This window comes from Diospyros lotus, chromosome 7, assembly GCF_014633365.1.
Source record: "Diospyros lotus cultivar Yz01 chromosome 7, ASM1463336v1, whole genome shotgun sequence".
Lineage (NCBI taxonomy): Eukaryota > Viridiplantae > Streptophyta > Magnoliopsida > Ericales > Ebenaceae > Diospyros > Diospyros lotus.
Window position 1 is genome coordinate 26814149 of NC_068344.1, and position 27233 is coordinate 26841381.

General features: G+C 36.9%; 1 protein-coding gene across 9 annotated transcripts; it reads left to right on the forward strand.

Annotated features, from left to right (window-relative positions):
- Positions 1–120: 120 nt before the first annotated feature.
- On the forward strand, positions 121–27233 carry LOC127806225 (uncharacterized). 9 transcript variants are annotated; one of them, XM_052343375.1, is made up of 17 exons: positions 121–299; positions 1118–1201; positions 3013–3153; positions 3233–3547; positions 3618–3897; positions 4686–4981; positions 6012–6188; positions 6482–7234; positions 7334–7428; positions 7531–7581; positions 7718–7806; positions 8683–9273; positions 9537–9611; positions 10530–10600; positions 10707–10764; positions 25665–25941; positions 26186–27233. In XM_052343375.1, the coding sequence occupies exons 4-17, from the start codon at positions 3255–3257 to the stop codon at positions 26875–26877; spliced, it is 3798 nt and encodes a 1265-aa protein (XP_052199335.1). In that variant the 5' UTR covers positions 121–299; positions 1118–1201; positions 3013–3153; positions 3233–3254; the 3' UTR covers positions 26878–27233. The 9 variants fall into 9 exon arrangements, with proteins under 9 accessions (XP_052199335.1, XP_052199326.1, XP_052199331.1 ...); XM_052343366.1 differs by having other exon boundaries at positions 3013–3547; XM_052343371.1 differs by having other exon boundaries at positions 3013–3547; positions 25668–25941.

Consider the following 27233-nt stretch of genomic DNA (forward strand, 5'->3'; position numbering starts at 1 on the left):
AAGCGCATATGTTCCAGAAATGCCACTGCTTAGAAACGAAATCCTCGATTCCTTGGCGACACAGGGGAGGGGCATAAGAGTACTTTGAACTAAAGCCAACACGTTGCCGATCATAACACACCGGGCAATTTCGTCCCCCACGGAACCTTCGATTTCGAGCTCCGAACTCAAAAAAGAAAAAACACATCTCAGAATCCCCAAATTTCAATCTTACTTTCGATTCCTCAAAATTCAATCCAACTTCGATTCAGCTTCTATTCGCAGGACGAGTATTTGTTTATTCCTAGTTGCAATACAAGGTACATATATTGTTAAGTATTTTTAAATTTAATTTAATCATGTCGATTCTGCGTTAGGGTTTCATTTATTCGCTGTAGTTTGCGGTTACAGTGCAGGTATATCTTTGCTTTTCTGTCGATTCAGCCTTTAGGGTTTTAATTTTATGGACGCGTTCATGTATCCTTATTTGCCTGCTTGTATATTAGGCATACTTGTTTGCATGTGTATAATTCTGTGCTAGTTGAAGTGAAATGTCGATCAAAACGAGTTTTGTCGTATTGGGTCGCATCATTCAGTAGCTAAACTAATTTTCTGATGAAGTGCCTAATTTGACGTTAGTTTGATCAAATAAGTTGTTGAAATATAGATGAACAGAAGATATAGAAAAATTAGAACAAAAGATAAAATATCGATTTTTCAGAATTAGAGGGATCAGGTAGGTATTTGAGATTTTGAACTGAGCAAGGTAACAAGGGGAAGATAGAAATGCCAACCCTGACCATGAAAAAAAGAGAACAGAAGGTGAAACGATGAGCATAAATCATTAACAATTAAGGGAATAAAATAACGAGGGTTCTTAAAAAGAAGCCACTCCTTGGATGCAACTTATTTACAAATTGCCTTGCGATATTGAGTTGTCATTTTTTCAGGATTTGTGCCACCTGATAATATTATGGCAAAACATGGTTAATGATAATTTTGATAAGTAGTAAAATTAGTGATGTTTTAACTAGTTTAGGTACCACTTATTTATTGAAAACTGAATGTCAATCTCTGCCTTCATGGTGATTTTTTTTCCCCATATCCTCATTTATTGACTTTGCATCATGTCATACAGGATTTGGGTGCTTACGTGTGCAGGTGAAAATGCTTATTTATTGAACATGCTTGTTTCCTTTGAGCAGTGCTCGTGCTTCTAACAGTAAGTGGGTATCTCATGTACACTTGCACGTGTAGTAAATAATAGTCAAGGTATTAGAGCAATGAAGAATGTCCTAAGAATACCATACATGAATGTCATGACAAAATGCTTTCTGATGTAAAATTGAAAGTCATTGGCTAATTTGGCTGTTTATATTGTTTTTTGGTTTTAGTATCTTAATTGCACTTCTTAATAGATTGCTGTTGCCATTAGAAGTATAAAAGGGAATAATACGGGCACTGCTTATCCTAGCCATTTACACCAATCGATTTGATTATACTTACCTACCTTAATTGGTTCTCTGATTTGAAGTGCTTCCCAATGGATAGACATGCTACAAGTCAGCATAAGTAGTCGTGCAGGCATGCTTTCTTTTGTTTGGGTTTGATTTTGTTTGATAAGGGTAGACACAGGTGCTGTTATATAAAAAAAAGACAAATTCAAGATCTTCTTTCAACTTGACATGGGATGTGAGGTATATTAATAATGATGTCACTATTCTTTTAGACTTGACACTATTTTCGTAGAACCAATGCATGACAACAAAATCCATCAAGCTCATGTGCTCTTGGATGCTTGGTAAGGCATGCAGCTTTCCCATGTCAGCTAAGCAAACTTAGTTTTACAGCTTCATATTTTTAGGCTTGCTTTTAAGGGGTGGCTGCTGTAGCGATATATATGTTAAAAACTCACTCTTGCTGTGTATAGTTTGATCACTAAAGACAAAAAATTAGGGCATTGTCTCTATAGTAGAAACATGAATCTCTTTTGTTTAAACAAATTAGAAAAAATTATAAGTTTTAAAGAATATGTTGGAAATCATTAATGAAAAAGAGTAAGATAGATTTAAATTTATCAGTACCTTCTCTTTTAGATTTTTTTTTTTAAATTTCAAGAACTTTGAATCTTGGGCTTTTAAGTTATTTACGAATATATCTTCCTAAAAAAAAATTAGGAAGTACTGTTTGGATTTCTTTTAATGCCTAGAACATGAAATGATTGATTGTCATTATTTATAATAAATTATAAATAAATATTTTCTGTAAAAAATTCTAATTACTATTTACATGTATTTTATATGAAACATACATTTATTTATAGACAAATCTTTACTGTTTGTGTATTAGCTTTTCCAACTGTTTCTAAGTTAGCAATCTCCTCATTGTATTTTGTCCCATCTAATGTCTCATGTTCACACCCATTCCATATCCATGCTTTATAGTTTCTTGGCAACCACATTGTGCTTAGTGGATATGATCAATGGAGGAAGTCCTGAAAATGAAATGAGGATTTGCCAAAGTGATTGGCTTGCTGCTATCCAGTTTAAGATGTTCTGCACAGTTAGTAAGATAGAGCATTCCATATTTCATTCTTGTGCATCAGTCCTGTTTTTTACAAGGACTTGAAGCTGTAGGCGTTCCAAACCTTGAAGAGCCCTGTCTGCTCAACCTCCCTATCATTAGGTTGTGACAGAAAAGCATTCAATTCCATCCAAGTCTGCAGAACAGTGAATTCATGTCTCATGTTGGCAACTTTTTTGTATTTGTCAATATCCTTAAAGTCAAATGTAATCCAGCATTCTCAAACACTTGATCAGTACAAAGTTCCAATTGCTTTAGGTGAAATATTTTACTTATGCTTGTGGCCTGTAACTTTTCAGCTTAACTTTTTTGATATTAGCCTATTTGTTAATAGAATACTGCCGGTCTTGTTCAGCATTGGTTCAAAGTCATTTTTTCCTGATTTCTGTAACAATTTGTAGTTAATTTTATTTATTTTTGTACCCTTAAATTCATTATATCCCTTTGCAGGTATACCGTTCTGCCATTCTCATCAAGACATTTAAGTGTGTTATTGATGTGCTATTGTACTGAAATATTGTCATGCACCACTGGGTTTACTGGGGTTATAAGGCAGAGGGTGTGTGGAAACTGGTGCTATGGCAGCATCTAGTAAGTTTGACATGTCTTCTAGCCCAGATAGGAAATTATATGTGCAGCGTGGATCATACACAGCTGCTTTGTTGGACAGATCTGCTAGCTTCCATGAGAACATGGAGAACCCAATTTTATCAGCCCTTCCCAGCATGTCAAGAAGCAGTTCTACGATAGCACAAGGAGACGTAGTGAACTTCTTCCAGTGCCTGCCGTCTGATCCAAAGTCAAGGGCCGCAGACCACAAATTTATCCGACAAGTGGATATTCATCGGCTCATATGTGTTGCTTTTGGTGTTCCAGTGGATGAGTCTCCATCTGGCTCTTCTAAAGGCAAGCCATTGCCTTCCTCAATAGAGGATCTCAAACAGCTCAAGACTGTTCTTTGTGAAAGCTCCATTAAGGCTGCTAGGTAACTGTTCATTATTTCTTTAATGTGAGACACAAATGCAAGTGGCTGATGAGCTTCTATGATGTAACAGGGAGCGTTTGAAGATTTTCAATAACGCTTTGTCTGTAATGAACAAGTGCTTCCCTAGTGTTCCATCAAGGAAGAGATCCCGATCAGATCTCGTGTGTACTGAACGATCCAATTCCATATTTCCTACTGATCGGGCTGTTCTAGGGTCAGGCATGGGTAAGATGGGAACCCAAATTCATGCCATTGGAAGTGGTTTTGAACTTGATCCTCAAAAGTCGGAAGAAAGGACTAAAATTGCCATTCCCAACAAGCGGACTCGGACTTCTATGCTGGATGTCAGGGTTTGTAACTTGAACTGATTTTATAATCATGTTGCTCCTTGGTTCATGCTTGTGATTGCATTTTTTTTTTTTTTTTGTGGGGGGAGGGGATTTTAGATTGTATTCTATTTGATTGATTCCTGTATAGGTTTGTGCTTTTTCTCTCTCTTGCTCCTCCTTCTTTGTCCTTTTTTCTTAATTTACTCTGTGCCAGTTGGCAATCATTATTTACATAGTGTTTGGTCACGAACATGGAAAATTCCTCTTTCAGAAATTCTACTCTATTTTTTCCCCACATCATTGGGGGTGGGGTATATTGTGTGCGTGTGTGGTGGTGGTGTTTTTTGGGGGGGGGGGGGGGGTGGGGGGAGTACATGCTGTTGCTGTACTAAGTTATTTGCTTGCATGTTCTGATCTGGGATGGATATCTGTTAACATAATTTCATATTTCCTGGAGTGAATCTCTGATGGTGGTACATCTATGCTTTGAAATGGAAAAGTATTCTTTATGTGTAATATTTATCTGACTTAGTATTGACACAATTCAGATTTCTGGCATGTATATATATATTTTGTTAGAAGTAGCTTTTGTGTAGATTTGCGCCTTTCTTGAGCTCTTGAAGAATGGTATAACATTTTGTTTCTTTCCTCTGTTAATTATTCCTTCTCATTACATCCTATATGTTCTATTCTTGTTAAGATAAGCTCAGCTGTTTTCAAGGATGCCGGTCTTCTTCTGATAATCAGTTTCTTTCTTTTCATGAAGATCTTTTCAGATAGGACTGACATGTGAATTTTGATTGACATAGACTGATGTACGAGCAAATACTCCTGCCAGACCATCTGGGAATGTGGATAGAGATAGGGAAGTGCTAAGAATTCCTAGTAGTGTTGCAGCTCAGTGTGAAGATCGACCATTATCAATCAATGTTGATGGCTGGGAAAGGTCAAAGATGAAGAAGAAGCGATCTGTAATAAAGCCAGATGTTTCTCCTAGCACGGTGGCTGCAAAACCTGTTGATGGTTACAGGGAAACCAAACAAGGAATGCAACCAAGACTTCTTACTGATGCTCGATCAAGACTAAATGATTCTCATGGGTTTAGGTAACTTCTTCATCAGGCCCCTTCTAATTCTTGGACTACTAGCATATTCACATATGTTAAATTTCAGTGAGCAATAGTGTCCTCCCTTTTCATTGGTCACCTCATTCATCTTTGTGGAGAGGTATGGTAGGGTCCAGGGACAGTTATTTTCTTGTAGGCTGGTCTTTGACTTTTTTCATAGTTTGTCATCATTGGAAAATTAGTTCATGTGTTTAATAGCAGATCTGGGGTGTGGAGGGTTGGGAGTTGGCTGAGATTATGACTTGAGTCCATATGAGTTGCAGATGTTTTCTGCTGAAAGCACACCACCTCTCTTTTGCAGTTGCATCTTGGATTTATCCTTTCGTTTTTCTTTCCCTCATCCTTTGGGAACGGTGACTTTCTTAAGAACTTGACCTGGTTATAATCATTATTTATGTTTTCCTGTACTTTTGTCCTATGTGTTGTTGTTGCTGTATAGATTGGCATTTAGTGTCGGTCTATAGAAGTTCATAGGACTACATTAGATTATTTTGTATGTGACCAGCACCTCTGGACAGAATTCTATACTTGTGATATGCTCCAGATGCATGACATAACTTAAGCAGGTAAAAGATATGGATTTCAATAATATTGTTATCAGCTGTTAGTTTCTGGTCCTTGGTACTCTGATTTAGCATGTGTATCCAATCCTTTTAAAGTTTTCCCAAGTTACTTTGAGGCTTCAAATTTCTGGTTTCTCTCTATGTCATACTGAAAGTTTTTGAGAGTTATGGACCTTCTTTGAATTGGTTTTCGAGAAACAATATTGCTGCATAAGTAAGATCTAGGATGGCGTGATTAAGGACTCCTACCTTTAAATTATTGCCTCAAGGTTGGTTGGGGTAAATATTTTTTCAAGGAAAATAATAATTGATTAATGTCTGAATAAAGTTTTACCACTTTTGCACAGTATTAACTAAATATTTGGTTCAACTGTCAATTCTTGGTATGATTTACCCGTAGCAGATATCACTCAATTTCTCTGATTTTCATATGTTTCTTGATGCAGGCCAGGAATTGCTAATGGAGCTATTGGAGCTGGTAAAGCTGATGGCATCTTGCAACCGACTAGCTTGGGCATGCGATCTTCCAAGGCTGATCAGGACAACAGTTCCTTTCTCCATGATAGAAGAGATCGTCCTGCTGCATTGGATAAAGAAAGGGTGAATCTCAAAGCTGTGAACAAGTATGCATACCATCCTAAATACATCATATCACTTGTTTCTTTTGGTTTTTTAATCTCATAATTTGAAGCTCTTTGTTGATTCCTTTCTCTCTCTCTCTCTCTCTCTCTCTACATGTATATATCCGTCTTTGATAATTCCTCTTTCTCTCCTCTCACTATGTATTTATGTGTCATGTCAATTGTCTAATTCGATTGAAATGTATTCTTTGCTTTATGAGATGATATTTTATAGTCTGATGTAGTGGCTTAAGATCATGTGTGGTTTACACATCTTTTATCATCACAATATCTAGGACAAATGCCCGGGAAGATTTTGGTTCAGCTACCACTACAAACACAAAAATGAATTCATCTGTCCGCGGACCACGATCTGGTTCAAATGTTTTGCACAAGTTGTCACCAATTGTTCAACGAACTACCATGTCTAACGACTGGGAATCTTCTCATTGTACAAGCAAGGTCCCTACTACTGTTGGATCTAACAATCGTAAACGAACACAATCTATGCGGCCATCATCACCACCTGTTGCCCACTGGGCTGGCCAAAGGTCACAAAAGAGTTCCCGTACTGCTAGAAGAACAAATTTTGTTCCTATAGTTTCAAGTAATGATGAGAGCCATGGTTTGGATGCTATGTCTGATGTTGCTGGTAATGAAAATGGTAGTGGCATACTGAGGCGCTTGCCCAGTAATTCTCCACAACAAGTTAAATCCAAGAGTGACCTTTTCTCAGCCGCTGCATTATCTGAAAGTGAGGAGTCTGGAGCTGCTGAAATAAAATCTGGGGATAAGGTTAAGAAGAATGATGAAGTGCATGAGAAACCCAGTCACAATGTTCAGAAGGTTTCGACTTTGGTGCTGCAACCTAGAAAGAATAAGTTGGTTAATGGGGATGACCTTGGAGATGGTGTTCGTAGACAAGGGAGGAGTGGGCGTGGCTTTACTTCCTCGAGATCTCTCATGCCAATGGCAGTGGAAAGGCTTAGCAATGTGGGCACTGCTAAACAACTAAGGACCATGAAACTTGGTTTTGACAAGACTGAAAGGTTGAGTCTCTCTTTTTCCCAATCTCAGGGTTTTTCCAGTAAATGTTCTCCATCTTTGTCTTTCTTTTATTTTACGTTTTTTTTTGGGATTTTGTTCAGCAAAGCAGGTCGTCCACCGACTCGGAGACTTTCTGACCGGAAGCCTCATACACGTCAAAAGCACAGTACAATCAGTGCAGCAACAGATTTTCATGGTAGTTTCACGATTTCTATTCTATGAAGATTTATCAATCACTATGAAACCTGTCCATGTTTTTCTCATTCTAGTTCTTTAACCACTCCCTCTACTTGCTTAGTTGGATCAGATAATGGGCATGACGAGCTATTGGCTGCTGCAGCTGCTATTGGTAATCCTGGCATTGTTTTTAGTGCAGGCTTTATCTCTCTCTCCCTCTCTATCTATCTGTCTCTGTCTGTGTACCTGCCTACCTATCTATCCATCCATCTAAATATAAGTGTTTATTGGTATGATTGTTTTTACAGCTCATTGCTTTTCCAGCCCATTCTGGAGGCAGATGGAGCCATTCTTTGGTTTCATATCAGATGCAGACATGGACTACTTGAAGCAGCAGGTGATTAATTGCCCTTGTTCTTTTGTTAGATTGCATAAGATGCATTTTCTTAGCTGTTTGTGCATTATATTAGTTATAACTATCATCTGTTTGTGGCTTTAACTAGCCCAAAGATTCAAGTTATTTTAGCACGTTCAATATAATGATTTGGGAAATATTTGTACAACTACCTTGTTGGACAAACTCACTAGCTGATTTCCATCCGCTTTTTTTTTTTTCCATAGGGATATTGGCTATTAGTACAGGTACTTTCTGAAAACAATTGATCGTGAAAACGAAGAAAGAAAACTAACAGTTTTAATTCTCGACTATTTACTTGAATTGTGTAACAGTCATCTTTCATTAGGTGCATTTCTGTTTTCATTCCGTGTATTTCTAGCCTGGTTTACTTTATGTTTTTTGTGTTATGATCACAGTTGTCATTGTCAAGTATCATCGGATAAGTTTCAATTTCTTTTTAAAGATGGAAAATATGTTCAGTCAGCTCAATACACTGGACTTTGAGTTGTTGTAGTTGTGCATAAACTCTCCCATTGTAAGGTATCTAATATTGGAGTGTACTGAAATTTGGTCCTTTATGACTTTTTCATTAGCCTTCTTCTCCTTGGACTTCTAAATAATCCAAGTTCTTGCTTTGAGTGAAATGGGTTGGTGATTATCAAGTTGTATTAGGCCCTTAAATAATTTATCTTGAATATCAGATCTATCTTCTTTCAAAAATCATGGCCTTCTGTTCAGGACTGTCCTTGACAGTTTTGTCTCGAGTTTGGATGCAATATCTAACACAATTGCTAACTTCGAATGATTATTTACATGTTAGTTGGGCCAAAGGGGCCTCTTCTCATCTCAAGTAGAACTATTCTAATTGCACTCCAGTTTTTATTGTTGCAGGGGAATCTTGTGTCAACTGTGCCAACACCAGTGCCTCTGTGTGTTGATAGTTCCAAAACTGCCCCTGATGGATCTGGGTTGATTGAAAACAATGGAGATTCGAAAGAAACAGAAAAGGTTGAACTGGCAAATAAAGAGATTCCACTTTGCCAAAGGCTCATTGCAGCTCTAATTTCAGAAGAAGGAAATGAAGAGCTTTATTACAGTGGGAGCGAAGGGCATGAAGTTGATGTTTACAGATATGGATTTGAGCTGGACACAGTAGAATCTAATGATTTGAACCACCAGTCATTGGGCAACTTGCAGCATACTGAATGTACTGGTTTTAATGGTTATAGGATAACTGCCAATGAGAGATCCAATAGTGAGCTTGAGTGCAGTGTGCTAGATACTGACATGGTGGTTGTACCAGAGAAAAATACAATTCCCAATGTTGAATACTTACAAAATGGTTTACTTTCTGGTCAAGCAATAACACCTGAGATAACCTGTTCTGAGTTTCAGTATGGTAACATGTCGCTAGATGAAAGAGTTCTCCTGGAGATGCAAAGCATTGGGCTTTATCTAGAGCCAGTGGTACGTTCTTTCCTATGTTAATCTTGGGTATGAGTGGCTGCTGAGCCATTGATTGTGCTTTTACCATTTTCAAAAATTTGGCTGCCGTGCATGCATCTAACCATGCACTTTTACTCTTTTGCTTGCCTCTACCATTCATTTCATTGAAGAGGGCTGGAGATGCGAGTGGATTTTATTAGTAGGAAATATATCTTGATATGCTAAATCTGTCTTCCATACTTGTGCACTAATCTATTCTTATGGTTTTCTTTTCTTTTATTCAGCCTGATTTAACCCAGACTGTTGATGAAGAAATTGGTGAAGATATCAGTAGACTGGAGGAAAGATACCACGAGCAGGTAGTTTCTGTTGTTAGAGTTCAAAATCCTCTCTCTGTCTTGCTTCTGGATTCTGCATTTCCACATATTATCTTCATGCCAGGAGAAGTCATTGTAACTTCCAGATTTTATATTTTTATTTGTTACTCCTATTTGTTCTCCTTTTGTTTTTATTTTTGTTTGTGTAGTGTATATATCTATTTTGGACAAAATTATGATAGGTATTTTTCTTTGTTCCTAGGAATATTTAACTATTGCATATAATAAACATGATAAAACCCTAACAGAGGAAGAATTGGATCCAGGTTTCTAGATCAAACACTGGAAGACTTGCAGTCGAGTGGACCTCTCAATGTCTTCTCTTCTGTTTATGAATATTAAAACCGTTTATCTTGTTCTTATTTAGTCCTAGTAAGTCCAGTAGATTTAAAGTTTTCAGACATGGTAAATTGAAGAACATGAGGATATTTGTATGATGGATACAACAAAAAATTGTGTTTACACAATTTTGTTAGGTTATTTGTAAATATTAATCCATAGAACTTTTAGAAGTATTGAGAAAGTAACATTGAATAAAAATATGGAAGATAGTTGAATCAGTAACTTTAAACATTACTCCACAAGGATAGAAGAAGAGAGAGAGAGAGAGAGAGAGAGCATTCATGACCTCCTCTTTTGTAATCTCAACTTCAACCAAGTGATGATTATTGGATACACCATTTGACACGTTTGGCATATATTTGGATGGGTTATGTGACAATTTGTGGTTGATATTGTGTCAGATATGGAAATGACACTCATTTATTTTGGGGTATCCATACTCCATAGTTGAAGCAAATCCTACAATTTTGGAGTATTATTTCGTCCATTTTGAAATTCTTATCTCAATGATGTTTATTTTCTTGGGATTTTATCTCATATTATAATTGATAATTATAGGTTCGCAAGAAGAAAGCCTTACTTGGAAAATTGTTGAACTCTGCCATGGAGACAAGAGAGCATCAAGAAAAGTAATCATTTTGTTCACCATCCATTGATAGCTGCACATACCTATGAGTTTTTTGCTCTACATTTTGAGAAATTTCTTGCTAATCTGCATGTGTTGACATCATATAGGGCATTTGAACATCGTGCTCTTGACAAGCTCGTAACCATGGCTTATGAGAAGTATATGGTAATTTCCAAATTATTTTTTTGGGTCAAATTCTGAAATTGTCTCTGCTTTATTTGGCATTAGAAGCAAATATTTATGTCTATTTCTTCCATTTATCTTTCCATCTGATAAGATCTACAAAATGTGGATATATATATTTTGTTGTATTAAGGATTTTTCCACCACGTAGTAGGATTAAGGCATGTGATTGTTGTATCGGAGAGAGAATACAAATCCATGTGTAGGTAATATTTTATCTCCTAATGATTAGTGTCTGCCTGGGTTTTTGGCCCATCAGTAGTCCTGACACCGGTCTTGTTTTCTTGGACTGGACTTGATTTTTGTCTCATTTCTGTAATGCATGTTTCTTCTTTTGAAAAATAGATGGAAAATGATAGTAGAGGGCTTGCCAGTCCCAACTGACATATATCCCCCCTCCAAAAAAGAAAAAAAACAGTAAATAACTAAAGGAATTGGTCTTGCTCCATTTGAACAACAAACCAAGAATCTGCTATGTATTAGGAGGCTCCTCCAGTCCCAACTTCTGGGATTGTGCTTCCTGCACATGATCCTCATCAAGCAAAGGAGTGAAGTTGTGCTTCTTATTGCTGCGACTGAATTTGCGTCACCTTGATCTAAGTAAGAGCACAGTATCAAGAAATGCCACTAGAAATACCCAAAGCACCAAACTAAACCAAAGCTCGTGCACAAACCTCATCAATAAGGACAATTAGTTATCAGCAATGGAACAAATACTGCTGTTTTAAGCTAGTAAGAATGTTAGTATTTATCCTATGTGGGAGCAGTCCCCGTCTGTAGAAAGTAGGGGTGTGCTGTCCCATAACTGGACATCCAAATTTGCCAAAGTTGTCTACTTGGCAGTCTTTGGGTGATTATAAATCAAATCCTTCATCCTTCAAGTCAATTATCAGTTAATCAAGAGACTAATCTCGATTTTTTGAGCCATTGGATGATCTTCCTGTTGGCCAAGGGGAAGGCTGCATTATATTAGCATCTATCATCATAGAAGCTGAACCTCAAGAAAAGAGACTATTCTCATCTTTTAAGACATTAGATGATCATTCTGTTGACCAAGGGGAAGGCAGCATATATTAGCTTCTGTTGTAGAAGTTCAACCTTGAAAAAAGGTAGCAAGTGGAAGAATTGTAGATTTGTTCAAGACTCGAGGGTAATTGTTAGTTGTAAGGTGGTTTATTTTGCTTTGAGAAGAGTTGTGGTAACTTTTATTTTTAAATACTTCTGGACTTAGAATATGATGTAAGTCTCGTTACTAGTTATAGTTATATGCTACATGGACTCTTCTGAATTTCTAAAATACTTGTTTCACAATTGAATCTTGGGATAGCACATGCATATGAGTCCAACATGTCTATTTGATCAGTTATTAAGAAATTTATTGCTGTAAATGCTGGCTGTGAAACTATGCGTAAATTGTCATTCCATACATAGAATTTGTTTGAGTATATAAAACATTTCCTTTTGGCTATGTTAGGTTCTTTGTTGGCTGTCATAAGGCAATCATCTTTTGTGTAGTTGTTTGTTAGTATTTTCTTACCTATTTGTGATGTAGGTGGCTTGTGCCGAAACCATTTGTTATGTAAGGCATGGCATGATAAAATTCCCCTGGTCAAGAGATGGTGGACTTGACATCAAGCATGGGATTTATTATTGAAAAGTTAAAATAAGGGTTGAGAATGGAATAAAGCTTAGATTTGAAGTAGGAGGCTTAATTTGGGTTCATTTAGTATTGATGACTTGTTAGGTTTCTAGGCAGTGAGGAGACGTCAGAATTTCATATGCAGGGACTTGAGGGTACATGATGCCAGGGTTTATTGTCTTAAATTTTAGAAGTAAAGCCGTTGTATAATAATATCTTTCTTATGAAGGCTTGCCGAAACAAACGAGGACTACATAATAACAAGGATAAAAGGTTATAATATCTCTATTGCTCTTCTAGGAGTCTCTTCTGGAGAAAATATATGGACTTTGATGAATGAAAAAGAGAGACTAATCAAAAGTTGTCCAATTGTCTATTAAAAAGATAAATTTGCTCTTAAAGAAGATAGTAGTCTGTCTACTAGGAAACTGTTAGTAGATTCCAAAACCAGACTGATTTTTTTGAACGATTGAAACTCAATGAATTCTAAACTTGTGTTATCTAGAATGTGATCTATTTGCGTAGTTAACATGGTAGGTCACATGTTCTCGAATATGGTATGATGAGGTAGAATTCTATAAATTATGCTGTTAGAATATACAAGATTCTTATGGTACTGTTTTCTTTTAAAATTTATACATCTAAAAAATAATAAATATAATTTTTTCTCCCCTTCAAATCAATAGGCTTTTCTCCCTCTCTAAAACTGAATCTTATAAAAATATTTTTGGGAGCATAATGGCCAATTCTTTTCCACTTGCCAACTCTAAACTCTACTGTCTTTTGGTTTCAGCTTATTATGTTTGTGCAAGGAGATCTTTAATTGCATGATTACATTTTCCTGCCATAACTCCACTCTACTAAGTTCCAGTCCCTAGAAGAAAAGTTCCATTGAAATAAATCTGAAATGAACTTGGAGATTGCTATAGGGGCTTGGGGCTGTTTGATAGAGCTTTCAATTTTTTGTTTCCAGTTCTCAATTTTTTTTTGTGAAGAATATGAAAATTCAAAATGTTTGATATTTTTTTCCCCCCAAAATTTTGAAGATAAAAACTAAAAGTAGTGTTTTATACAAATTTTATTTATTTTATTTGTTATCTACTCTATATAAATTGAAAAAAAAAGATCTTGATTATTATTATTATTATTATTATTATTTTGTGTTGAATTGTTAACCATGATCTCATCTAAAAGTTTAAATTGTTAGATAGAAGGCTAACTTGATCTTTTATATTATATTTTTACTCTCAACATGCACCCTCATGTATGGACAAGCTTCATTGCATAATTGGTCTAAACACATGCACTGATGCACCTATTTGTATTGGTTTAGTACTGAGAAATGAACTTAGGACCTTTGTTTGCTTCGATAACTTGTTGAATTGTGCCAGAGTGATTGAGAAAGAGAGAGAGAAATAGAAAGAACAGAAATAACAGAGAGAAAGGGCTGAGAGAGAGAGAATGAATTCTGTTATTTCATATAATATCCCTCATCCTCCAAGTAGTGGCCTATTTATAGGCCTTTTAGCTTTCAGTTACAATTGTAATTAAAAGTTACAAGTTGCTTTCAATTGTAACTGTAAACTGAAGAAGTTACAAGTTGTAACAGAAAAAAATACAATGCAATAATTACAAGCAACAATTATTGCATTAACCCTAGGGTCTTGGCAATCCCCCCTTCTTGAAAAATTTCTTATCCCTAAGAAATCACAATAACTGGGCCAATATTTCTTCCTTCGCCTTCTCTTTTTCGTTCCGCTTTTCTTTTTCCTCTCTTTCTTTCTCCTTCTTGGCCTTTTCTTCTTCTCTCTTACGTTCCTTTTCTTTTACTTTTCTTGTGATGTAAAATGTGGTCCTCAAAGATTTCCATGTCAAAGTTCTCTTCTCCAATTAATCTGTATTTTGAAACAGAAGCTCTAATGATTTCCTTGACCTTCATGTAGTGGTTACACCAGTGAGTTTTAGCAATAAGTATTTCGACAGCAACCTGTTCTTCCATCATGTTCTGAAATGTATCACAGTTCTTTTGTTCAGTTTGCTTCAATTGTTCCTTTTGTATCCTCCTCTACTCCTCCTGAGCTTTTTCCTTCCCCTTTTTCTAAAGATCCACCAAGTAGCTTTTGAACAGATCTTCACGCTCTACAGGTCACTTTATTGCCTTGAACCGTTCATCTTCCTCAAACATAATGGTAGCTTTACTCCATCTTGTGGATGAAGTGAGTTCCTCACATTCTTTCAACATTTTCGAGAATTCCTCACGAGCTTTTTTCAATCTCATTTGCCTTTCCTTAGCCTCCAGCTTCTTCCTTTGGCCCAAGTACTCGTTGAATGCTTGTTTATGCTCTCCAAGAGTTCTTCAGGCCTCATACCTCTTGTCATTGATGATTACTCGCATTGCCTCCTCCCAAGTCCAGTTGGATTCAACATTTACAGACTCTAACAGTGCTTTAAAAGCATCTTTTGCGTCTCGCTTGCTAGCGTACATCAAAGGTTCATCTTCAACAAATTTCTCCTCCAATGGTGTCACATTGACTTTTCTGGCAACTAGGGTCGCAAATAAGCCTGGCCGTTTGTGAGCAACTCGATGTTTCACTCGACAAAAGTTTGTTCGTTAAGGTAAGCGAGTTGAGCTTGAACCTAACTTTGAAGCTTGATTTGTAATTGAGCCAAGCTTGAGCTCAATAAAGCTCGTCTCGTTAAAGTTCGCAACCATATTCGATTAGAGACTTGTGAATACTAATAGGCTTGATTAGAGGCTCGTAAATATATTCGATTAGAAGTTCGTGAATAGCTCATGAGCAAATTCGTTTATAAATACATTAATGCATTAATACATTTATTTATAATTTATAAATATTTTGTTTAAGATAAAGTTATCAAACTTTAAATTATTATAATAATATAATTAATTTGAATATGTTTAAAATTATTATACATATTAACTTAATCATTTAACATAACATAATACATGTATATACAATAAAGCATAATAGCAAATTAGGTTTAAGCAAAATAACAACTTTTGGTGAGCCTGAGCCTGTTGGTGAGCTTGAGCTTGCTAGCAAGCACTCGAGCTCGAGCTTGCTAGTAGGCATTTGAGCTCCTGTTCAGTTTTAACTCAAGCCTAGAAATTGACTCGCAAGCCAAACTTGAGCTTAGCAAAGCTTGGCTCAGCTCGGTTTGATTGCAACCCTACCAGCATTGCCATTCATTTCTTGGTAGCCTGAATTGCCTAATCCAATACAGGTAATTCATTAGCTTCTTGCAAATCGGAGGTATTAGGTAGGATTCCATCTCCTGCTAGAATCGGTTCTGCAGTGGATCTTGGAGGAAAATCCACTAGTAGGCTAGCTTGAAGCATCTTTGACAACTTACTAAAAAATTCGCCCAACCTTTGGCCAAAATTAGCAAATTCTTCTTTGACTCCTTCGACTATCTCTATTGCTCACCTTTCTTGCCTTCAAAATTTGATTATGAATTCAACAACCAAGGATTGGTTGCTTTGACACCAAATGTCAAGTTCCTAGACTTGACCTAGGTTTTTTAGGTATTTTGGAAGAAATCGGGAAGGAGAGTGATTGAGAAAGAGAGAGAGAAACAGAAAGAACAAAAAGAACAGAGAGAAAGAGCTGAGAGAGAGAGAGTGAATTATGTTATTTCACATCATATCCCTCATCCTCCAAGTAGCGGCCTATTTATAGGCCTTCTAGCTTTTAGTGGTTGTAACAAAAAAAATACAATGCAATAATTGCAACAATTACTGTATTAACCCTAGGGTCTTAACAAATTGTAAACCACTATCTCATCTAAGTTTAGACTGTTAAAGAGAGAACTTCATCTTTTATATTATTATTTTTACTCTCAAGATTTTATTATTTTTCGTTCGGCTTATTCCTTCTCCTCTCCATTGCTGATGGCTTTTAGGTTTGGGAGCCGCCTGGACTCCTAGACCAATTGTGGGATGTTATGATCAGCTTGTTATTTTTATTTCTATTTTTACTTATTTTGCAGAAGTAGTTTGTTATTGCTTTTATTATTTGATTATTCTTAGTTATGGAGTGATTTAGGAGGTTATCTAGTAATTAAGGAGCAGTTACTAGTAGTGGAGGAGTGATAACTGCTTTATAGAGTTGTGAGCTGCTTATATATACAGCCATAACCCTCATGACTGGGGATTTCAATGTATGAATTATCAAGTTTATTGAATTCTCTTTGCTCTCCCCCAAGTTTTGTCTATTTTCTCCCCCCATTCTCTTGGATTCTCCCCTCATCTCTGTTAATTCTCCCTATTTTCAGTCTGTTCCCCCCCTTAATTCTTGCTATTTCTCCCTCAATTTCCAGTTCTATCTTCTAAGGAAACATCAATTAGGACTAGGGTCTTGACATTTGGTATCAGAGTTGTTCAGTTCTTGGCTGTGGATCTAGGCATTTCTGACAAAACTTTTGGAGGCGAGTAGGACAAGTTGATTTTGGGAAGAAGATCAGAGGCAGTTAAATTACTGGAAGCAGTTACTATTGTCGTTTAGAGTGAATTTTGAAGAATTTGAACTGTGTAGATGGTCGAAGGAACTCTTGAGAAAATTCAGTCGATGGAGAGAAGTATTCAAGGAAGAGTTAAATAAAAAGCTGTACGACGTAGCGATTAAGATTTCAAAGAGGTTTCAAGTCAGTCTACTAGTAGAATTTCTTTCAAGTTCTACTGTAGAATCGATTCAAACAGGCACTGAGGTCCTTCCTCAGATTTCTGATTTACATGAAGCTGAGGAACATCCTGAATTGGATGCCAAGAAAGGAATGGCAATTGCAGGAAAAATCACTATGGCACCATTAGAAGAGATATCTGTTGAAGATGGACCCTTGGGTACACTAGCAAGCAGGCAACAAAAGATGTTGTACCGTTGGAGAAGGTTATGATTACATCAACTCCATATCTTAAAGATTTCAAGCCTGTTATTCTTGACATAGTAGGTACCCCTCCATTATATGAGGTCAATGCAAAGCTAGTAATGGAGGGTTAACTGGATAGAGCTAGCAAGGAGGAGGAAAAAGAGGTTAACATTCATCTTCGATTGGTAATGTAATAGACTTGGCTAATTGTTTAGGCACCATTAAGGAAATCACTAGAAAGAATAGTCTAAGAAGGATGAATCAGAAAAAGAAAGCAAGGATTGGGTGAAGAAGTGAGGCGAGATGCTGAGATTTCTTGGGGACAAGAAATCTTTTGGGGGCCAACTTGTTATTTTTATTTCTATTTTTACTTTTTTTTTGTGGCAAAAGTAGTTAGTTATTGCTTTCATTATCTGATTATTCTTAGTTATGGAGTGATTTAGGAGGTTATGTAGTAATTAAGAAGTAGTTTCTAGTAGTGGAGGAGTGGTAACTGCTCTATAGAATTGTGGGCTGCTTATATATACAATCATAACCCTCATGGTCAGGGATATCAATGTATGAATTATCAAGTTTATTGAATTTTCTTTGTTCTCCCCCAAGTTCTTGTCAGGACGCTAGGGTTTTCTAGGGCTAAAACAGTAATTAGCCTATTTTACTTGTATTTTCCTCTTGTTGTATTTTTATATTTTTTTATGTTAGTTTGTTATTTTTTGTAGAGTAGCTATATAAAACTATTGAAGATTGTTTTGGAGGGGAGGTTGTTGAATGATACAAAATTTCTAATTCCTCTTCTCAATTCTCACTCAATCTCTCTCTGATTTCTCTCTAATCTACTCCCTTTTTGGCTGTTCTATCTGAATATCTCCCCCTAATTCCTCTGATATCTCCCTCATTTCTTCTAATTTTCCCCCTTACTTCTTGTTCTATTTCCCTCGAATTCTTCCATCTTCCTATCAAAACCCTAGGTACATAACAAATTGGTGTTAGAGCCAATCGTTCCTTGGCTTGGAACTCCAGCATTCTCTACAGCAAAGCTAGGATAGGCGGATTCCAATGACTCATAAAAGCAAGTTTTGGGGCAGATTCAGGTTATACAATACACAATTCATGTTTCGTAACCTTCAACCTCGCTTGCTCTTGATTTAGGTTCCAACTTTTGAAGGTGAAACAACAGGTTGATTTGCGGTTGTTTTCCGAGATTGTTGTAGTGTGCGTTCAGGAAGGCGACCTTAGTTGTGGAGTCAGACGATCGAAGCAGATCCAGCGAAGCACGAGCAAACAACTCTCGGTTTGAACTTGGAAGGCGAAGTAGGAGGTGGTCTTGCGGCTGTGAATTTCGCTAATTCTTAGCTTAGAATTGAAGGCATGTGAAGGCGAAATGGATCCTGGCAATTTCGGCTGTTGTTCCAGAGTGATTGGATCTGGGTCACTACAAATGATAAAGCTGATTCAGCGAAATTGAGAGCGACGATTCACAAGAAGTTGCAATGAGAGCCAATCGAACTTTGAAGAAGCTAAAATTAGGAAGGCGATTGTCCTTAGTTACTGCTTTGTAGCTAAGGTGAAGGATTCTGGTGAATTTGGAAGCTGATAGTAGGTGAACTTGAAGGTTGAGTGACATAGCGTGTAGCGTGTGTGAAGAAAACACACCTAAATAAACCCTTGAAAGAACAAACTTCAATGGCCGAAGCTTGGCTTTCAAGAAGACGCAAAAACAAGACTGTTTTGCTAAGAAAACCCAAATAGGTTACTGAAATTTGATTGAGAAAAACTTGATTACAAACTCTAGATCCTAGGCATATTTATAGTATTTGGCTAATCCAAATCCATCTAATATTTGTAAACAAAATCCAACTAGAATCCTAATAGAAATAAATCCTAATTAAACATGAAATAGAATCCTAAATCAAGTAGAAACATGAAATAAAATCCTAAATCATGTAGAATTCTAAAATATATGAAGTATTAAAATACTATTTATTACTATTTCAGTGCTACTGTTTCGGCGCTATTGTTCCAGTTTAGTTGGGTCGACCTTGGGCCGGGTCTTGATTGGTGACCGCATCACTGAACAAACTTGATCAGGTTTAGGAGGTATTAGAGTTGCGCAACAAATCAGGCTTACAGAACTTGAAGCAGCGATCGAGGTGGAATAGACGAATAGTAGTCGGTTGTTTCAAAATCAACTGATTTTCAGGAGATTGTTCAAAGTTGTCAGTTTTGGCCTCAAATCTAGACTTGTTCGGAGACAACACTGGAGAAGAAGCTTGATAATGCGATCGATCACATGCGCAACCATCTTCACGTGGAAGTAAGAGGTTTACTCGATGAAGTCGACAAGCATCTATGTGAACAAATGCCAAATTTCATTATAATGATCACTAGACAGAATCAGGTTACACTACTTGCTTGTTTGCTTTCTAGAGAATATACTAATCCAAATATTATAAGGAAGCGACCAGATCCTATGATTGGTGGAAATGCTTACTCTCCTTGAAGAAATGGGTTAGAACTTATTTCAGTTGGAGACCCGTACCATACTCATCCATGGAATCAAAACTCCATTGTCAAATCTTAGAGTTCAACTCAAAGAGATGAAACTGTTCTGACGAAAAAGGACGTTGGAATGTCTAAGGAAGAAAACAATAGTAAGGATGTTGTTAATGAAGTATTACAGCTTCAGAAGTTCCTTAAAATGAAGCAGTCTAAGGAGAAGTCATGATTGTGGAAAACTGATTCACTGCTTACCTTCAAAATTGAGCAAAAGTATTTTGATTTAGGTAGTAATGACAAGGAGGATGACTGTAAGCTACCATACAACCGTGTTGACAACAATAATAGAAATCCAAGAGGTTTGATCCAGGATGTCTGGACAAAAGAAGATTTAATGGAACAACCTGATCCCTTTTCAAAAGGAAGTTTTTGATGAGGATGTTCCTATTGATATTCCTGGAAATCTAGAAAAGAGATGATTGATGCAGTCAATCAAACGACAAGAATGAAAGAAGGCATCAAAGACTTTCTAGAGTTGGAGATAAACTCGTCTGGATCTTTAGGATTGGAAATTTATCCAATTTTTCACAATGAGATACAAGCTCAATCAATTTCTAAAACCAACAGTGTTGAGGTGAATTCTATTACAGTGATTGGGAAATTAGAAGAAGAAATAATAACTCATGATGCGCCTACTGAGAGGTTGCAGGAGGAAAGTGAGAAAGTATTTGATGAAGTGACAGAGAAAGCTAAGACCATCATGTTACCCCTGATGACTAGTCCATTGACTGAAGGATTGGCTAGTGTCTAGGATTGGAATCTTGTGAGGAATGGACTCGATATTGGAGTTCTTAAGAATATTGTTCCACCTTTGATTTTGGAGAAGGCTGAGGATTCCTTAGCTTTCATTAAAACAAGAAACAAGAAAGTGAAGACATCACTAGCAAGAGAATATCTTACTGCTGATGTGAAAGATTCTGTTCTTGAACAGTATGATAGTGTTGCTATCCTTTTAGAAGATGCAAGCCAGATTTTGGAAGGTGTAAACCAGTTTTTGATGTTGGTTTTAACAGAGATGGACACTGAAGCAGATGTTTCACTAGAGTAGGATATACGCGCTGAAAAGAGAGATGTTGATTTCTCTTTCAATCATAAGATGGAGACAAGAAGAGAGATGGACACCATGCGTGTTCCGCATGACAGGATTTTGAATATAAGAACTTTGATCGCTTGACCTCCAGAAATACAATTAATCAAGGCATGTCCTAGTGTGTGATCCTTATTGACAACAACTATTACAGGTTGAAGCAGAAGCCACATATAATGTAGCAGCCTTGGGAAGTCTCCTGAGAGTTATGATCCTAACAAGAATTCTCTCAGTAATGAGCAGATTCAATGTTTTAAGGAATTTGGAGACCGTTTGTAGCTGGAGGAAAGCTAAGGGAAATAGTTGAAGAAGTTTGAAGTTTTGCTGTCGAGAACAAAGCTCTTGCTGCTTTATTTGTTCTCACTCCAGCTGGCTAATTAGGATTTCTGTCACCTGTATTCAAGGATGGATTGATGACTAGAATTGGTGTTACAGCAACTCCTAGTTTTGATGCTCTCAGACAGCTTTTGTCTGAGTATCCGAAACGAGTCTACATTTCTCAATTGCTGCATCTAAAGGTTATTGCAGATATTTTTACAATAGAGAATGACAGCTGGCCTGTTCGGAATCCTTTAACTGTAGCTAAGGATGTGTGTCTGGCATCCTTAATTTCACTAGATGGTAATGAAATATTAAAGAAAGAATCATGCTAGATGTACAACATTTTTGTACATCTTGGGCTACATAAGGGGGTATTATGACCAAAATACTCCGCGCCTCACGTGTCTCTATGCGCCTCATAAGGGACTTTTTTGTCATTAGTATACCTTTATGTAGCCCAAGGTGTACACAAATGTGTACCAATAGCATTTTTTTTAAAGAAATCCACGGTCACAGTTAGTCAATCCTTTGGACTCAAAACAGCCAACTTTGAAGGAGCAGTGATGGGGAAAATTTGTGTGAACAGCGGTTTGCAAGTTTCAGCTGCTAACTATGACAAACAGAGAGTGATTGATTCTGTTTCTGTTCTAGTCGATTAGTACATGAGAGGCATTGACAATTTGTTATGCTTACAGAGGTTTTTCAAGGATTCTCCAAGCAAGTTGTGGAAGAGAAGAAAAAAGCATATTGGAAGCTGTGGAGTTAAATTAAATTGCCTGCAGCAATGTTTTTTTAATCCACTTGAGCAATTTTTTTTTTAAGGAGGTTTTGGGCATTTCTTGGGGACAAGAAATGTTTAAGGCGGGGAAAATGTCACCCTAGGGTTTCCTGGGGCTAAAACAGTAATTAGTCTATTTTACTTGTATTTTCCTCAGTTGTATTTTTGTATTTTATTTGGTAGTTTGTTATTTTCTGTAGAGTAGTTATATAAAGCTACTGAAGACTGTTTTGGAGGAGAGGTTGTTGAATGATACAGAATTTCTGATTCCTCTCTCTCAATTCTCACTCAATCTCCCTCTGATTTCACTCTAATCTCTCCCTCTTTTGTTGTTCTGTCTGAATATCTCCCTCTAATTCCTCTGATATCTCCCTCATTCCTTCTAATTTTCCCCCCTACTTCCTGTTCTATTTCCTTTGGATTCTTCCATCTTCGTAACAGTTGTGTCTATTTTTCTCCCCCCATTCTCTCGGATTCTTCCCTCATCTCTGTCAGTTCTCCCTAATTTCAGTTTGTCCCCTCCTCAGTTCTTGCTATTCCTCTCTCAATTTCTAGTTCTATTTTCTAAGGAAACATCAGTTAGGACTATGGTCCTGACATGGGAGTCATGGTCTGTGAACCTTCAGTGGGAGTTACTGTCATTTTCCGGAAAAACAAGGAAGAAGTAGAGAGGAGAGAACTATTGTGGAGGAGGAGAAAAAAGAAACAACCTGTGCCAGGGGATGAGGGGAGCGTAAAAGACAAACAAGCTGGGCAGTGGCGGCAGTATCAGGGAGTCTGAGGGGCCAGTTATGAAGAAAAGAAAGAAAATAAGGGGAGGGAATAAAGAAAAAGGTTGAGTGTGGTGAAATAATTTAAGAAGGAGAAAATTAGGGAAGGGGGAAGAGAGCTGACCTCGTAATCTCACTTCACATGAATAAGCCATATTTATTGGCTCGATAAGATTCTTAGAACTCAGAGAACCATTAGATAACTAGCCCTAGCTTGTATGATAATCTAATCTCTTTTAAATTCTACCATATACTCTATTAAAAGTCAGTAGTTGTATGTTTCAGTCATTGAGATTCCATTGAAGTTCCATCTGCAGTATAATTTAAGTAATTAGTGATAGTTGCCTATGCAAAGAGCAACAAAGGTATATACCATATTCACTAACAATTTTAGCATTGAAAGGCAATAGGATACCAGGATGGTTTACCAATTCGTACCTCATCAGTTGGAGTGGAGTTCTCTGTATTATCAAAATGTGACCATAGAGAGAACCCTGTGTGTGACAGATGTATGCCAATCTGAATTGCTACTTTAGAGGATCGTGACTAATGAAATGGTAACTGCACCTTATCTAGGAGTGGAGGCTTCGAGGTCCGTATCTTGTTAAGGTTCTACTAATAGTTCCTTAGATCTGAGTGCTAGTGCAAGTAAAACTGGTTCTATATTATCAATGGATGGAATGGTGTCTGGGTCAACCAATTCAGATCCTTTCTCTTATTGTCCAATGATGGCAGAAGCCTTTCTAAAGTAAATTGTGGATAAGGATGTAATAGCTAGCTTCTTGTGCATTTCGACAAATATTTACATGGAAAAATTTTGAGTGCATATTATGTTAGGAATAATGTCACTGGTTTGAGCTGTGGAAACAGCCTCTTTGCAAAAAGGAAGGGGAAGGTTACATATAAATACAACCCTCACTTTAATCCTCGCAACACAGGAGTTCATGCATTGGGGATGCCCAATTGAAGGGCTTTCAATCAATTTGATAATTCTTGTTTAGGGAGTCTCATTCTTTTTGAAGAGTTTTGGAGCTCTCTTTCCACAACATCTTTAAGGTTACCCAGGGAAGGAGAACTTTTCTGAATTTGGAGAATGATATAGGATATATTTGGAACTGCCAATGGAGAGAAAATTCTCCGTCCCTATATGATGCTAGATCTCATAATCAGTGGATTCAGATAGGTTTCTTTTTCAAAAATAGTGCAGATAGATTTTTTTTAATTAATTTTTTCACTCATAATTTTTCTTCCCAAGCACAGTAATATGCAATTGTTTAAATTTCAGAGAGGGAAATAAAATAATTGACCCCCCCCTTTTTTTTTCTTGCTGAAGTAAATAATTGACTGCTTTTAGAGGTAACCATATCAATGAAAAAACAACAAAACTAAGTGATTGCTTGTTTAGTCTGGTTGGGCATGGTTCATGCAATAGTTGTTTCAACTAGCAATTGGTTATCATTTTAGAATTGATGTGAAGGCTTGCCTTATGCTTTGAGATTGAAGCTTTAGAGAAGGATATACTAATTTTTGTAATTTCCGAAGTGTGATATCTGGGTCTTGTCTCCTTTTTTTTTGTGTGCATATATTCACTTTGATCATATCTATTTATTCCTTTTTCTTCTTTTTTTTTTTTTGTGGGTGAATGAACACTCAGTGGTTCTACTAGAATGAGCTATTGGTAGGATGGACTAATATATGAATAATCTCATCAACTTCCACTTTGCTATGGTAAACATCTATGCAAAACCTAGTTGACAGAATTTTATCCTGTAAAATTGAGAAAAGAGTATGCTATATACTTGGACATGCCTCAAACATCTCTGAAGTTCTGGACTAATGATGCTTCCTTTTGAGATTTTTTTCCTGGCTATCTGTCAATCTAAAATATTTTCATTTAAATAATGATCTACATCTTGACCTTAGAAATCCATGTGACTGGCTACAATATTTGCCTTCTGCTCTTTGGTTTCTTACTGATAGTGAAGGTCTAGAACCTAGTGGCTGGATTGGGCAGATTAGTAGATTTGTACTTTACAGTATGATTTGCTGAATCAAAAGGATTAGGTGACTTAGGTATTTTAAGACTAGATCTATGGTTTCATGCGGAAATTTTTCTCATTTTGTTTTGCTTTGGATGTTAAATTATGCTGCAAACATTGTTGAGGACATGATAAATACTGTGTGCCTCTAATGCTTAGGCTTCGACATGACTGTGTGGTTAATAATTCAGTATGGTAAGCAGGTGCCAGGTGGAAAATCCTATGATTTGAGTATTAGGAAACCAATTGTTACTCAACATCATATTTCAAGATACCTAAGATCAGCTGTTACCCCAATAGAAAGTATCTTAAGCTCTTAGATAAGTTAATTTTTAACAATTAACATGGTTGGGAGCTTGGGTTCGAATGTTGCTGCCTTTTGGATAATTTAATGCTTGGAGGTGTGTTTCCTTGCATATATTGTGGTTTTTTCATTCTTTCTTTGTCTTTTTGGGCCTTTTCTGTAAAGGGTAGGGGCAGGGGAATATCTCTATCCTTGTCATATCTATGTTTTCTTCTTCTCTTCATTGTCTTCTGGTCCTTCATTAGACGCTATAAAAGTAACTTTTACCACATGGATACTTTATGTTAATTAATATGGATAGAAATCAAAACATTTTGTCCTCAGCAGACTTGTTGAAGTCCTAATGCCTCAAGTAAAAGAGATAAGACTCAAATTTTATTCTTTTGTATTAAGATCTTATGTTGTGTTTTCTATGAAAGGGGTTATTATATCAATGACTGCTGCCAGAACAGATGATTTATTGATTGAGGCAGACATGAAATTAACCCAATTTATGTTCAGCAGACTTATTGGCGTCCCCATGCCTCTGGAGGCAAGAGTGCGAGCAGCAAGATGGCCAAACAAGCTGCTTTAGCTTTTGTTAAGCGCACATTAGAACGATGCCAGAAATTTGAAGACACAGGCAAGAGCTGCTTTAGCGAGCCTTTGTTTAGGGATATGTTCCGTTCTGGCTTGTCCCACCTCAATGATGCACAGCCAGGTGATTCTAATGCCGATGGTGAATCTGGCAAACAATATGCCAGCACGTCTGGTTGTGCTATGGAAGCTAGAGTCTCAGGTACTTAAATTGATACATTGCATTGTTAATACTTTGTAGTTTGCCCTGAACCCACAATATTTGCAGATTGTTTTAACATTTATGCCTTAGTGTTTTCAATTGGATTTTTTTTTTTTTTAAATTTTGTGGCCAATTTATTGTACTTTCTTCTTCTTCTCCTTCTTCTACTCCTTTTTGCCCACCGGACTTTTTTCTTCATCTTATGGAATATTTCTGCTTTAACTGTTATTTGTGTCTTCTGCAGCTGCAATGGGAACTCAGCAAAGCCCTTCTCCCAACAGCCACGATGTTTATTCTTCTAATGCACTCATTTCTATAAATCATTCTTCTGCACAATCTATTGGTAAGGAAGAAACGTGGTCTAACAGGGCGAAGAGAAGGGAATTATCACTTGATGACGTTGGAGGTATAATTGGTACCTCCACTTCCCCTTCAGGTATTGGGAATTCTCTTTCGAGCAGTGCAAAGGGCAAGAGAAGTGAGAGGGATAGAGATGGCAAAGGGAACAGCAGAGAGGTGTTATCTAGAAATGGAACAACTAGAATTGGTCGGCCCACATCAGGCAATATTAAGGGGGAAAGAAAATCTAAAACAAAGCCTAAGCAGAAAACTTCTGTTAATGGTCTACTTGGGAAGTTACCGGAGCAACCTAAAGCAACATTGTCTTCAGTACCACATTCAAGTGAGACTACTACAAGTGGCAACATTAAGGAAAAGGATCAGCTGAGATTGGATGATTCTGAGGCCATTGATTTATCCCACCTGCAACTCCCTGGAGTGGATGTTCTAGGTGTTCCTGATGATCTTGGTGGTCAAGGGCAGGACATTGGCTCATGGTTGAACATAGATGATGTTGATGGATTACAAGATCATGAGGATTATAATGGCCTTGAGATTCCAATGGATGACCTGGCAGACTTAAATATGATGGTTTAAAGTTGCTTTTTCTTTGTATATTCCTGTTCTTTATTCTATTTAAGGAAGAACAAAACAGTGTCTTCAAGAAATGACCAACTACTAGGGTGGTCATTTAACTGTTTAGTCACCATAGAGTGTAGATTATCCCCGAGAGGTATGCACAAGTTGTTACTGAGTGAACCCATCAGATTTTTCTCTTCTTTAAGCTGTGACTTTGACTGTAAAGATCTTTTTGCTCAAGGTAAAAGCCAGTGTGTCTTAGTCATTATATCTTAGTAAAAGCTGTAGTCCGTTTGTAGCATTTACAGATCAGGGAAGAATGCCTTTGTACATAATCATTTTACATTTCCAATAAAATCGACTTTTCATTCAAA